The 15,883-nt window shown below is 44.2% G+C and overlaps 1 protein-coding gene across 1 annotated transcript in view; it reads right to left on the bottom strand.

The window, feature by feature from the left end:
• VPS8 (VPS8 subunit of CORVET complex) overlaps positions 1-15,883 on the bottom strand; it is a 2,052,516-nt gene that overhangs the window by 1,396,342 nt on the left and 640,291 nt on the right. Inside the window, exon 23 of the mRNA XM_078680452.1 lies at positions 9,716-9,767. Coding sequence (XP_078536578.1) covers positions 9,716-9,767 — 52 coding nt within the window. The remainder of the gene's footprint in view (positions 1-9,715; positions 9,768-15,883) is intronic.

Raw genomic sequence — 15,883 nt, 5'->3', positions numbered from 1 at the left:
AGTTTTGCGTTGCCTACCCTTCACTATCTGCAAAGACTAAACAGAGTATGGCGATTCTGTGTTTGTTTGCAAATAGAGAATTTCTCAGAAACGGTCAATAAGTAATACTAGTATTTTCAAACAATCAATCAATCAATTTCGCAATTTGTCATGTGTCACGACCTTACCCGGACCGCATGGACAGTTTCTCGTCTTCCGCTTCCAGCGCCCGATCGTCCTCTATTCTCTGTTGCTATCGCGGCACTCCTGGTGGTTCCCAGTCAGGACCGTAGATCACTCGGGAGAGGTCTGCTCGGAATCAGTGAAGTTCAGATGATCGGCTGTCAGACGAGGGTCTATCGGACAGGAGCTCTTCCGATCGTTGCAGTCGTTCACTCTGTCGTCGGGACCTCTCCCAATGGATCCACGTGTCGCTGATGGGCCCTACGTTGGGCGCCAATTGATAGAGATCAATTTACAATGGTCAGGCGATTTCAGAAGTTGTTTCCTAAGTTAAATTTGCCCGGCGTGGAACGCCTCTAATACCATACGAAGTTACTAAATAAAGAGGCAGGCGCTGGAGACTGGAAGACAGGAAACAAGTTTTATTCCGACGGAGTAGAACACATCAGATCGGACAACGAGGTATCGTCTCGAGGTGCTCTCTCTACCTCTCTGAGACCTGGTCTTTTATACACTGGTTTAAGACATGTGAACGTCCTTTATTACAACAGGGACATTGTAGAGCATGAGAATGACATCAGAACGATATCTCCGACACCCCCCAGTTCCAACCCCTTCCAACACATGACAACAGTAGAGACCCTTTCCCCTCATATGATTGGGAGGGGCTATCACGCAGCTGAGTGTTCTGCCGATCTCTTTGGAATGTGTGCGCCTGATCGAATCTCCGGGGGCGGGGATGTCATGATCAATAGTGGCCTCTTTCAGGAGAGGCGAGGGCGTACGGTAATGGGCAATAAACTGTATCTTCGGGCTAGAGGATGACCAGCAGTCAGTGCTGACGTTCAGGCTCAGAGGAAGGGGACATCAAAGGAGGGGTATTCATGGACGGAAAGGACTGGTGTGGACAATCGAGCGTGGTGGAAGGGTTTATCCACAGAGGGGTATTCATGGACGGGAAGGAGGTGTTGGTCAGGCGCGGGGTGTGATTCCCTGAGACAGAGTCATGGGGGGTTTCATGGCTTGTGCATGTGAGCGCGGGGGCAGCCAGGGTGCGCGGGGAAGGCTTGCATGGTCAGAGAAATGTGCTGACGGGCGATCGTGAACAGGGAGACCGTGGTACCTAAAATGGCTGTCGTGTATTCTCATACGTGAGTCTGCAAGATGGCGTAGATAATGTTCAGTACACGAACTAAATTTCCACACCTCAGGCCAGATTTTTCCGCAAATATTCTATGTATGGGAATATTCTGAACTCTAGATTTGCCCGCGGTTCTTGCAACGCCAGTTGTGGACCCCGTTTTCTTCTTTGACCAGGTGCAGAGCGGGCGAGGAACTTAGGAGGCAAGCCTGCCCTCTTAAGATGGCCGCAGCTCCATGCAGTGAGTCACCCCGAGGAACAGTTCGGAACCGGGGCGTGGCCATACACAGGTTGCGCCAGTGGTTACTAGAAGGGCCTTTTCTGGGACATGACCATTATTGGAGATGCCTGCTGCCACCTGACACGCCACAAATTCATAAAGTGGACTAGCCTGGGGGTCTGGCCAGAAGGTGTTCTCCCTTCATACATGCGGTAGTGCAACCTGTGGGTCCTGGCGGGTTTACCTGGTGTCCCATCCAGGAGTAAATAAGCACACAAAACGTTAAAGCGTAGTGTCCCAGGTGAAGGTTTAGAAATCCCCCTTCCCCACCGTCATTTCCGGGGACCAGATGAAACTTCTAGCCACGGAGAGGCCCTTGAGGGTTGCATGGAGTGCCAGAGAGGAGAGCTTTCCTGTTGAGGACACCGGCGAATAAATTACCAGCACCTAGAGGTAGTCTGAGATTGTTGATTTACCAGCATCTATTTCAGGCAACCCTTCTGAGCTCAAGCTTGCATAAGGTGAAGGGAACTGCCTTTAAATCCTGAGACATATATTATATATATGCCTATAACGTTGGCGTTGTTTGACCAATCTTCCTGACATTTTCCCCAAAAAGTGTCATGGTAGGTTCTGATTGTCATGTAAAGTATGGGGGTGATCTGCGAAGTGGGGACCCAGAATTTGGGTTGTGAAATAAGGGTGCGTTTGTAATGTTAATTCCCATAGAAACCTTTAGCCAGAGCTACAGCCCGAACGGACTTACACCAAATGTGGCAGGGAGGTAGATGTTGGTTCAATTAAGTGTTTTTTGCTTATTTGGTGTAAATCCGTGTTGTTGAAAAATGTAAGTTTAAAATTGTGATATCTCTGGCCATGGATATTTCATTGGGTTTCGGGATGTATTGCAAATGAACACGCCAATGGAAATGCTCTGATTGGCTGGATGGAACCTGAACAGAAAGTTGGGGCTGCCATTTTATTGCTCAGGAACGGGTCCTGTGGCTGAAAATTTGTGAGAAATCTAACGTCAGGCGTCAGAATAGAGTTACACCTACCACATGTCTGAAGAATGGTGTGTTAATGACACGTTATGTGTCCAAAGTTGATTTTTGCAATCGTGCAAAATATTTATGGCGAGGCTGCGACCACCTGCACGCCCCCATGTATCATTGCAAAGGACATTGTGAACATCAACGTTGTCGCAGATATTGGTGGGTAATATATGTGCATATAGGTGTTTTCACTTTATGAAAAAGGCGCGACCGTCGCATTTAACGGTGACGGCACAACGTCCTGAATAACTGTGAAATCGGACAAGGGACTGAAAGGTTTTTTTTTTTTAAACTTTGTACAAAAATATAAGTTTAAACATGCTTTGAAAGATGTATGTATATAGTAATATCTGTAGGGCAATGTTCAATATGTATTTTTTTTACATATTATTTTTAGATGTGTTGGTGGTCATTGAGTGTCTGCTTTTGTTTTCTGTTTTTGCGATGTGTTAGCTGGGATCGTGATTACCGACGTAATCTCGGTCCCCAGAGTCACAGCGAAAAGATAAAACAGGTTTTAAGGATGGTTTTTATAGAAACTCTTTACTAAAACATGACGTTAGAGAATACTGGAAGAATCCCCTAGTGTGTAAAATACTGTAGTGTGTGTGGATACATGTGTTTAACACTTTATGGAAAAGGCGCAATCGTCATGGTTAACAACGTCATTGTGACGTCCCAAATAACGACAAAAACAGAAAATAGGTCTGAAAGATGGATTTTAAAGAGTACAAAACATGAGTTTAAACAGGTTTGTAAAGAAGTATGTAGATAGTAATATGTGTACGGTAATGTTCAGAATTGACTTTTTTACATATTATTTTTGGAAGTGTTGGTGGTCATGAATGTCTGCTTTTGTTTTCCATTTTCGTGACATGACTGTGGGGATCTTACTCATCTGGAGGTGTCACTTGCTGCTTTGAATGAAAAACGTTATCATTGTTGCAGAATTTCTGGAATTAAACTCAGTTATTCGAAGTCTGTTGCTCTTACACTCCCACAGTGTACAATTCGCGGCACAACTTTATTAGCCATACACTGTATAACTAAGTCATTCTCATCACTCGACTACCTGGGTGTTACCCTCACATCAGAACAGAAGATCTTCATTTGGTCAATATTCCCCCCTCTAATGGACACCATCTTTAAAGGCCTTTGTAGGCAGGGAAAGCTGGAACTTTGATGGTTTGGTAGGCTGGCCTACATTAAAATGAGTTTCCTCCCCTGATGATTCTACGCTGTTGGATTGCTTCCACTGTTAATACCACAAGACACAATACACCTTATTCGCAATAAGCTCCTGCTTTTCATGTGGTTAGAGAAAACCCAGAGGGTCTCCTGAAAAATAATGTGTATACACAGGTCAGAGGGTGGCTTAGGCTTTCCCTACATCGATCGTTATAGCTCAGCCGCTCAGCTTCGCCTTCTATTGGATCATACCAATTTTAATACAGAGAAGATTTGGGCATGTTGAGGCTTAGTTTTCGGTTCCACCAATCCACACATTACGATGGCTCCCTCTGCAAAGCCGTCCATGCACCTCCCTCGTGTCCTTCACCTGCATCACTCAAACATAATGGACAGCTAGAGCCTGAAGCTCAGAGTTTAATTGTTATACTTCCTCAATGGTGCCCATCCTGAATGACCCTGATTTCCACCCGGGCTTGCAGGATAGGATTTTTTGTAACTGGTTTAATGTCCGATCTCAACACCAAAGGTGAACTCCTCTCCTCAAGCACCCTAGCCCACTGCTTCTTCTTAGATACTGATCGCCCACTATAAATTTTACAACTATTGCATTGGGCATCCTCACACTAACCGCTCTCAGGCCTGTAGAGCCTTCACACCCATGGAAACATACTTGAAAGACCACCTATCTAGTAAGGGGATTACTAATCTATAGTGACTTCTGGTGCTCTCACCTCGAGAGGCCAAATCTCAGTTCACCCTTAAATGAGAAGAGGAATTACAGGTCTTGCTCATCAAAACTTCATGGTTACATATCTGGATGCGAGCACGAACCTCATCTATTTGTGTGAACTATAAAGAAAGCAGTTATAAAATTCTTTTGAGATGGTATCTCACACCGGTTCGACTGAAGACTATCTACAGATATAATGCAATACTAATCAAGGAAAGAAGGCTTACGTGGTGGTTTTGCACAGCCATTCAGTCGGTCAGGAAAGAATTACGGCAGGATAATAAGGTCATCCCAAATATTATATTACATATGGATCCTACTAAATTATTGCTGGGTGGCACAGGTGAGCATTCCGAGTATCCATTGATAACTCCTGGAGGCTCACTACTCATCCAGTTTCTTCTTGCTGCACGCATAACGATTGCTCGGGAGTGGCATGCTCAGGCACCCTTGACAATTCAAATGTGGTCTGTAGTGTGGTCTATATATTCTTTGGTGAAATTAAAAGCAATAGTAAGGGACTAAATCCCTAAGTTTGAGAAAAACATGGGTTCCTATTTCACTCAGGGTGGGATCAATATGCGACCTGGCCGCCTTCCGAAATTAATTCGTGCTTTAGGTCTTTGCGACCCAAGCTTCCTGGACGACTCAGTCTAGGAAGATTACCCCATGCCTGACTAACCCTAACACAGACATCCACAGTCGTAGATGGATTCAGGATTCTTATTCTTTTGCTTTCATAGGTGGGTTTAGTGGGCAGGGTGCAGGGGCGATTAGACTTTTTAATTTGTTTAATTTTTTTAAGAATATTTTTTATTGAATAAACAAAAACAAATGACACTGCAGTATCATTGTGTTCAAACCAGCACAGTGCATTGGTACAGTATCAATCAATACACTACATGGGACCAATTCCATTACATCACAACTTATTACATTCTTCACCTTATGGATTCTATTCACACAAATGGTTCCCTACTTGCGGGGAAGTGCCACTAAATGGTGCACAAATCATTCCTTGACTTTCGTTCCATGCTCTCCAGATTCTGGTCCATTTTTGTGGGCATCCACTTCCCTCGTATTTCACCCTCTCCGCTTGCATGCACCAATCCATGTCTGTCTCCCAATCTGAATCTAGTAATTCCCTTCCAGGATCTCGCTATGTTGCGTTTTGCTATTATACATCCAAGGGAGACCGATATCCTCTCAGCTCTTGATAGGTCTGTTGCATTCCACATGTTAAGAAGGCACTATAGGGCGAGACCTCTATTTTTTTTCGGACATGTTAACAACAGTGCCGATGTTACCTTCCCCCAATATGTCTGGAGAAGCGGGCAGTCCCACCACTGGTGCATGTACGTTCCTGTCTGTCCACAACCCCTGGGACACGCGTGGAGTCCAGGGCACCCATTTTAGCCAATGCTGAACTTGTATAATATGCTCTATGTAGGAGTTTGAGTTGGAGAAACTTAAATCGGGATCGGCTCGCCACCTCTCGGGGTGACGCTAATGCCTCCTGCCAATGGGGGCGATTAGACTTGGGCAGTCAGGGATGAGGGAAGAATTTATAAATCAAGGTACCCACAGGATCTGCTATTTCCATATTAGTCCTACACTTGGGAAGTTGCACTGTTGACTTTTTCTTTCCTCTTTACTTTTTTTTTTTTTACACACTTGCTTCATATTGTCTCTATATTTTAAACCGTTGTCAACTTTTGCTCGAATTTCATACCATGTGCTGTTTAATTAGTGCCCATAATCATCAGTCCGAAAAGTAGATGCATTGTACTCAGTTTAGTGTACATTGTAATATTTGTTTACTGTAACAACAAAAAAGAACCAAAATCGCCTATGAAACATTTTACTTCAACCACCCTGGTGACGGAGGCAGACTAGTTTTTGACGGTTGTAAAGTATCAGACACCACAGAGGCATGCAACAGAATCAGAGGGGAGATACGGCTGTCATCAAATATTCATAGGGGTGCCAGGACAAGTTTGTTCTCAAAGTCAAAGGAGAGCTAACTTGAAAGCATTAAGCAATGGACTTTCTTAATATCAATTCTCCAATGAGGGGTTATTCACAAGCAATGTCACTGCAGCATGCTTCTGGTCTTCCAACATTTTCAATGTTTCAAAAACGATGAATCACTGGCAAAAGACAGGTAGAAATTACTGCAGCCACAGACTTGCACGTAATGTCAAACGATATAGAGAAAGGAGTTTAATTAGGATAACAATAGCCTGTAGCCAAGTCTTCTAAAAATAAATTGCCCTTATTAACATCGAGAGAGATGCCTATAATATTTTTAAAAGAAGGAATGAAGGGGGAGGTGGTGAAGAAGGACTTGACATAGGGGATCTTGACAGTGTCTGGATAACTCAAAATAAAAATTCTCCTTGCTTATTTGCAGACTGCAATTCTGCCTATGATGCACATTTTGGTTGTTCTGGTCAAAGCATTATCGGTACTTTGTTGACCAAGCTTAGTTCCTAGGAACATACATGCAACTCTTTCCATCGAAAAATAATTGTCTGGCATATGCGCAGTGGTTGAAAACACTCTTGGGGGGCAATCATTTCTGATCAACTACAACAGCAGCTTTGCATATTCTTTCTTTGAAGTCTAAAGAAATCACATGTTCCCAATAGGCGATATACATGTACCACATAAATACAACATACTGGTTGCTGCGAACCCTACTCTTGAAATATATTAAAAAAAAGGGATGCCTATGCTAGTGGGCACAATCTTCCAGTGGTGCTGTGATGCAGATAAGTGAGTATCATGCAGGACCTGTGAATCATTCAAACACCGAGAAGGAAACAAGAATCATTGTTTCATTAGAAAGAATCATACAGGTAACCAACCCTGAGCCCTTAGTGCTCAGGTCAAATTGCATTTAAAATGTCATTAACAAAGGCTAAATTCAGCCTAAACACATGCAGGAGGGTCCAGTCAAGTTTGAAATGCAAACTAAATTTTATGTACTGGTTTCTGGTAGGTCATGTATGTATAGGGCCAAGCTTGATTAAAAAGACAGATATGTAAGCCTTGTTCTTTGGACTCTTATCCTGCTAAGAGGGAATACTTGGTTTGAGCCTACCTAGAAAAGAGTAGAGACCAGCTCCCAATGGAGGAAAATCATGTCCTAACATGAGAAGGTCAGAATCAGTACTATATTGTATTATTGATGTCCTGCCGGACACTTGATTTAATAAATCAAAGTAATTGGTAGTGATCAAAAACAAAGTAATCGAGTGGGACACAATCCTGTATCCTACAGAAACACACAAAAACACAATTACAAATGAACAAACATTTTTCAGGCAAAACAGGGAAAAGCTTTTCGCCATTACAGATAATCTGGGCAAGCATTTTGAATAAACCGTGATTGCACTTGTTTTTAACAAATCTGTTTAACGTGCAAACTGTTTAAAAAGTCGAAGATGTTTCGATCCATAACTAGATACTTGGATCATCATCAGGACAGGTAGAATTGCAGGCCTGAGGTAATTTGCTGCCTGGACCCGAGGCGTGGAGGCTCAGTGTGGATCCTTATGGTGTAGGAGACGCTACAATGAGCGGTCTAGGTTAAAAGCAGGCGGCTTTTATAGGAAACCTTTGAACAGAATTGAGCTCGCGATCAAAGTGACGCTATTCCACGCTACCGGCTGTATGTGTGATTGGCACCTAGCCAGCGCCTGTACCGAGACGTACTAATTCGGATCCCCTTCGGCCATCATTTTTATTTATTTATTTATTTTAAGAGTTTTATATAGCGCTGGCTAAACCCGGAGGTATCAGAGCGCTTTACATGAGGTTCCACAAAATTACAAGATTACATCAGTTCCAATTTACATCAGTTGCTAGACAAACAATTACAAAAGCATAGAAGACGAGATAAGTGAAGTATAGAGGGGAAGGGGGTAAGGGTAAAGGGGTAGGAGGGAGATACGGCAGAAAGACGGCGGAAAGCCTGCCCAAAGTCCGGCTGGGTAGGTGACGGTCAAGGGGGAAGTCCCAAAACCCATCCCCTCTATAACCATCAGGTATTTCCACCGGGCATTGGCCAAATAGCTAGGCCTCAATGGGAAAACATTTAAAGAACAGGGAGGGCAAAATAAATGGATCGTAGAGGGGAGGGGGCAGGGAAGGTGAGAAAGGGAGGATAGGGGAAGAGACAACAAGGAGAGATGGAATGAAGTCTGTCTAAAGGCCAACTGGGTAGGCGACGACCAAGGAGGGAGTCCACGGCCCATCTCCCCTATAGCTAAATCAGGTAGCTCATCAGCCGCTGGCGATCCACTTGCAGTAGATAGCAGCCGCTGAGGGTAACAGGCAGCAAAATTCAGCAGGATGTCGTCGACTGTCTTGTGGGGAGTGTATGGATCGGAGCTGCAGGGGCCATGGAATACTGTGCCTACCTCCAATTCCGTTCAAAGGTTTCCTATAAAAGCCGGGTGAATGGGTGCGGAGTCCTCATGGGAGGTGAACATCGAGAGAGAATAGAGAGGTGGTCTATGGGAACTATTCTGTCCTTATGCTGATGTCCGTGTTCTGAAATCTTGGTAATATGATTTTTCAGTTTATTTTCTGAACTATTATACTAATAAATAAAAATGTTTTGAATTTAACCACTTTTCTTTTCTAGGCTATTGATGTTTTAAATGACTATTAATTAAAGCTAATAAAAGAGAGGTCATGCTAGGAGATTTAGTCTCTAAAATAAAAATTAAATAAATGGAGAATTAAGCTGGTCTTGTTGTCCTTTAGTTAACCTTTACTAACAGATCCATTGACAAATAATGGTGGTGTGTTTAAATGTTTCTTAACATTAAACCATGGTAATAGAGATAAACTGCAGATGTATATAATGTACAAAGTGTAGTATTAATTTACACACTCCGCTATAATCCAGCAGCTCTCCTTTGGTCTTCACTGAATCCTCGGAGCAGGGTAAATGTGTGTATGAGTGACTCACAGTGTTATGGGCCCCTATGATTAGTAATGTATGAATAGCTCTCTGGGATAAGGTGATGGTTTTAAAGAGAATATCTGGAGCCACGCTGCATCAGTAGCAAAAACCACAATTGTCTAGATGTCAAGTCTTCCAACAGTGCAAAGATGACAAATAATTGGCAAAGCATTTGCTATCTACAGAAACAACTGCAACAAAACATACTCATAATGTACCCAGTAATTGCCATTCCTACCTGTCAGAGACTTGCCAGCACTAAGCGGAGGTGCAATAACCTTGAACAGTTTCTAAATTGACAAACGTAAAGAGAATAAAGAGAACATGTAATTAATATTGTTTAGAACCATGCATTATTTTATTTTTGTAAACTGCCTTTTATTTGTTCCAATCAACACAATAACACAGACCAAACAAACACCATATTAATATTCAGGCATAACATTGCAAAAATCCTGACTTTTCCGTTTTTTACAAGGTTACAACACGGCAATCTAATTTGTAGATCACATCAGCGGCATACCCTATCCAAATCCAGTAAATACTTCCCAAACGCACTCAGTATTTTTTTTATTCTGCCTCTGTTGCTGCAATTCTGACCTTAGTGTCTAGAAAACATCTCTGCATTCCTTTTATTCTTGTGTTAATTCACTCAATGTTTCCTTTATTGATGCCATTCAAGAACCCACTGCCTAATTGTCTATAGAGCCAATCTAGAAGCTCCATCATTTTGTTATTGTACTCAACCTCTCAGGAGTATGGTCAATGGTTCTTGCATGTAACAATTAGTTTGCGGGTTGTTGTGTTGTAGAACATATTATGTGTACTATCTTGACGTCTAGTGATATATGTGAAATATTCCAACTTGTTTCTGTTCAAAGTCTTTTCTTACAATTTGGAGAATGACCCTTATATACGTTTCGGAAAGCCGCAATGCGTAGCATGAAGAGTACTTCTTCGATTTTGCTACTTTTCCCCATCAGAGTAGGTGAAAGCCTTCATATATTTATTTAAAATGTGACTGCATAGTAAAGCAAGTAGCATTTGAGTCAGCAGGGAGGATGGAGGCACATGTCAATTCCCAACACAACAAGCTGCAAACCAATTGTTTCAGTTAAGTAACGTATCAGTTTGCAGCATGTGTTGTTGTAGATCACATGATGCGTAGCAACTGCATGACAGTGCCTCTCACTCCTATGGCTGTGGTTGACAGGAAGCAGTAGTAGTAGAAAACAGAATCTTTAATATGCCGAGGCTGGGCAGATGACTAACGGGGTCAGTTGGCGCCACTGAGTGCCCACTGGTGCGAGTCCTTCTAGGAGCCCTAGAGGATATGTGGGGTCTGAAACCACTCGGGGGAGGGCAGGGGGGGTCTGGAATCCTTCAACAATTTTGCAGCATTTCCTCCTTCAAAGCCTCTACCTGCTCTAGTGACTCAGATAGCCGGAAAAACACAGGGAACATCGGTTCTAACTGCATAATGGGGTTGGAATCGGATGTTCTGCAGCCCTTAGAGTGTTAAATACAAGACCCTTCTCTGGAGTGAGAGTAACAGAGGAGGCCTCTCATCTGAACTTCTTGCATTTACTTTGGAACTTGTCCTTGGCCTTCAACTCACCAGAAATGGAGGCCTCGATTGGGATTATGACTTGGAGCTGCACCAGGCCTACGACTTGGAGCACAACTGGTGATTGTTCGGTGACATAAAGCTACACCTCTCACTCCCTGATGGCCTTCAAATGACCCGGGGAGCACTTGTTGCACAACTTTGAATCATGCTAAGAACCAAGACGGCAAAGGTTGTACGGGTCCATGGCCAACATCTGCTTCAAGTACTGCATGGCCTGAAATCCGACAGTTTCAGGGAGACATGCCTAGCACACTGTCTTCAGGAATAGATAATTTGGAGGTTGGTAAAATATGAAAAGTGTCGGAGCAGAGCTTCGGATCTGCATGGAAGAGCATGAAAGAAAAGGAACGCATCCCAGTCCACAGGGTTGGTGTCTACATGAAGCTTTCGGAAGCAGGGCAAAGCCACTGTGGGGTCCAAGTCTGTCACATGTTGGCACATGTGAGAAACTGCTGAAAAGCTTCCAGATGCGACTGGTGCCAGATGGAATTCCAAATGTGAGGAACCTGGGGTTAGAAACGCACAATGCCATAATGCACAGCTCCATCATTATCATTTTCACTGTGAGAGACTACTATGTCTGGAAAACAGTAATCAGGCTCTGGAATGCATGAACTTCTCCATGGTTGGAAATGCACAAACAATATTTTTTTTAATAGTAAAGCCTAGAATAGGTTGAATTGGCAGCAGCTGCAGGTGGGATTTTAACTTGAATGAGTGACTGAATGAACTTTCTAGTTTTGAGTAATTAAAATCAAAGCAAAACAATTACGAAAGACTCAATTGATGGCCTGAACAACAGAAACTAGTAAACAGTTTATCACAGGGAGAAGAATAAGATAAGATAAAAACAATAAATAATGTTAATTATAAACACACAATATAATTCTATGTAAAATTCAATAAATAGGAACAAACCTTAGATGAGTAAAGGTTGAGAAAAATATCAAGGGCCTGATTATGAATTTGGCAGTGTGGCAAACTCCGCACCTGCGGTCTGACCGCCATATTATGACTTTGGTGGTCTGCCCTCCATAGGACTGATTCTGTATTGTATTGTATTGTATTGTATGTGTACTTGTATAGCGCTGTCCTGTCACCCCAAGGGCATCCTGGCGCTTGAAATCAACGTTAACACCGCATACGCTGCTCAGACAACCCTGGGGAAAAGATGGGTTTTTAGAGCTTTTCTAAACGGGAGGAGGTCCCTTTGGCTTCTTAGGGACGGTGGTAGCGAGTTCCAGAGCTTGGCCGCTGCGACACTAAACGAACGGCCCCCCATCCTCACTCTCTGGAATCTCGGTACCACAAGCAGATGATCCGAAGAAGAGCGTAAGGACCGCGCAGGAGAGTACCAAACAAACATGTTCTGCAATGGAACCGGGCCTTGTCCATGCACCGCCCTGAACACTAAACATGCAGCCTTGTAGCAAACACGTAGGTGCACCGGCAGCCAGTGTAGATCTCGTAGGGCTGCTGTAGAAGAGCTGTGAGTGGGGCGGGAAAGAGCCAGCTTGGCGGCCAAGTTCTGCACCCGCTGCAACTTCCCCAGCAGTGTTTTTGGAGCCTCCAGAAGTAGCGCATTACAATAGTCAAGACGACTCAAGATGGTACCACGCACTACTTCGGGCCTGGCCTGCTCGGGGAGAAGGGGCAGAACTTTACGCAGCATACGAAGCAGCATCATGCACGTGGATGTGGTCTTATTCACGTACATATCTAGCTGCAAGTTGGGGCCAAAAATCACCCCCAGGTTGCGTGCCGACTCAGCAGCTGACACAATCTCGAGGAAGGTCGGGGGCCAGAAGTTCCCGGAAGTTCACGAGGAATCCGGTCCGTAGAACAGTACAACACCTCGGTCTTTGTACTATTCTACTGCCAAGGATCTGCGATCCCTGGCGATCTTGCAGCAGTCTGAGGCCCCAATATGCTGCAGCATCGCCAAGCATATGAGTTTCCTCACTGCCCTCCTTTTCATGGCAGTAAGCTTGCCATGAAAAGGGGGGTGGTGAGGAAACGAAGGGAGCGGTACAGGGTGCCCTCTGTGTCTCGGTGCATAGGAGTGCATACAGGGTGGCTAATGGTGTGCCCCCCTATCTGTCTGCACCCCCAGTTTCTGCACGGAATGAAATTTACAGTCAATGCCATGCTGGATCGCGCTGTAGTGGTCCCACAGTGCTGCCTTTCCCAGGCTTTCCAAAAGCGGCTGAAAGGTAGTGATGTGGGCCAGCTGCCGCAGGCCCGCTGCCCGGATTACAACTTGTAATCTGGAGGTCGAGTTTGGCAGTGTGGGAGCGTGGCAGTGGCATGCCGTCCCCCGCTCCCACACCACCAAACTCATAATCAGGTGCTAAGTGTGCCATTGCACATAGATCAGTCCACTGTTCGGGTATGCTAAAACTGCTTCTTTACCTGACAATCGATTAAAAACAGGTTTCAAGAAACTCAAGCTACATAGGTCTAAACCCTGACAGGTACATAAGAGGTGCATCAATTATTTCACCTCAGCAGAACAGAAACAACACATTTGATTCCCCCAGTTTCCTTCCAGCCATATCCAAACTCCTGCCGAGAAAATTTACAAAATCAGAGCCTTCCAAGCTAACATTTTGGATGAAAAGTTAGTGCAAGATTGAAATATTTCTGGCCCCGATATGAATAAGTGGTTAACAAGACATGCCTTTTTCTTTTCCAGTGGTACAAAAGGGGGTGGTGATGGACGGAGCATCTGAACCAATCAAACACTCACACCCAGTCAACAGATCTGGGTTTAATCCATCACCGTTCTTTAGCCCACTCAGCCACCCCAGTTCAGACATGGCCATATGCAAATTAGTCTGACCATCTGCCTCATGGGAACAGTCCAGCCCGAACTGTCAAGCCAGGCCTTCCCCTGACCGGAAACAAGCTTCCGAGGACCGGTTTCCGGCATTTCAGCCGTCTTCAGCCCAGCTTGCTTGAATCCAGTGGCAAAGTGAGCAAGGGACTCACCTCTGAGCATATCCTGCCAACTTATGGCAAACAAAGTGGTACAAAAGGGGGTGGTGATGGACGGAGCATCTGCACCAATCAAACACTCACACCCAGTCAACAGATCTGGGTTTAATCCATCACCGTTCTTTAGCCCACTCAGCCACCCCAGTTCAGACATGGCCATATGCAAATCAGTCTTACCCTGTGCCCCATGGGAACAGTCCAGCCCGAACTGCTAAGCCATGCCTTCCTTGGACCGGAAACAAGCTTCCGAGGACCGGTTTCTGGCATTTCAGCCGTCTTCAGCCCGGCTTGCTTGAATCCAGTGGCAAAGTGAGCAAGGGACTCACATCTGAGCATACCCTGCCAATTTATGGCGAACAAAGCAGTACAAAAGGGGGTGGTGATGGACGGAGCATCTGAACCAATCAAACACTCACCCCCAGTCAACAGATATGGGTTTAATCCATCACCATTCTTGACTGGGGTGGCTTGGTGAGCAAAATAACAATGGATTAAACCCAGATCTGTGACTGGGGGTGAATGTTTTGCCATTGTGCAACATTCCGTCCTTCATCTTGTTTGTTTTGTTTTTCTTTTCCAAAGCACAATATTCTTCGAAGAAATAGATCAATTTTATCCTTTCGTAATAAAAGGTTTAGACAGATAAATAAGGACTCTGTATTCAAAAGTTCTTTAAATTCCAAATCACTAATTGTGGTTGTTAAATAGTGTTTCAAGGGATTATCGGATTTATTAAGCTCCTGCCATGTAAATGATTTTACGATCTGTTTTCAGCTTCACACCCGATGACACTAAGAATACTTCCAGAAGAACAAGTTACACGCTTTCGGTAACGCTTTTTCTGGTGGATACAGTATCTGCCTGTGGATTCCTCACCTTTTGAATTACCCCATGAGTCACAATGGAACAGCTCCCCATGCGACTCTGTGTGACGCTATCGGAACCATAAGAAGACCTCGTCTGCGTGCTGACGTCAGTTCCACCTATTTTTTCCGTGCCTTCTAGGCAAACGGATTAACCAACAACAATGTAACGTGTATACACAACCAAACAAAACTGGAAATGCTAAACAGAGACATTTCCTAGTGACCAGTATCATAATATTCCAATAATCATAATAATAAATTACACAAATAAAATGTTAATCATCTTTCAGTATAAATAGGCAGGCAATGGGGAGGTTGGTAGGTCAGGGAGGAATCCACCGACAGATACTATATCCACCAGAAAAAGCGTTACCTAAGGTAACTAACTTGTTCTTCTGATAGATACATCTGCCTGTGGATTCCTCACCTTTTGAACTGAATCCCCAATAGTTCCACTCCTGGTGGAGTATGTCTGACTACCTACACCAAATACGTATACCAAAAAATATTGCAGCTCAGAGTGTGCAAAATGGCAGTACCTCCTCACCTCTGAGTCTAAACAATAATGCTTCGCAAAAGTTTGGGGGAGGCCCAAGTTGCCGCCTTGTAGATGCCTACAACAGGGACACCTCTAGTAAAGCTGAAGAAGAAGACTGATCTCTGGTGGAAATAGGCTCAAATACCTTCAGGTGGCTCGTTCTTGGTCAAGGCCTAGCAGATCTTGATGTATAGCATGATCCACCTGGAAAGCTTTCTTTTGTGGACAGCCTTGCCCTTTATCTTGCCCACATATCCAATTAAGAGTTGGTCGCCCAACCTGAAGTCTTTAGTCCTGTTGAGGTAGAAGCTGACTGCCCTTCTCAGGGTCCAGGCGATGAAGTCTCTCATCCCCCTTAGAAGGGTGAGAGGGAGG

Source organism: Lissotriton helveticus, chromosome 3_1 (assembly GCF_964261635.1).
Source record: "Lissotriton helveticus chromosome 3_1, aLisHel1.1, whole genome shotgun sequence".
Lineage (NCBI taxonomy): Eukaryota > Metazoa > Chordata > Amphibia > Caudata > Salamandridae > Lissotriton > Lissotriton helveticus.
This window is presented reverse-complemented; position numbering and strand designations above follow the sequence as displayed.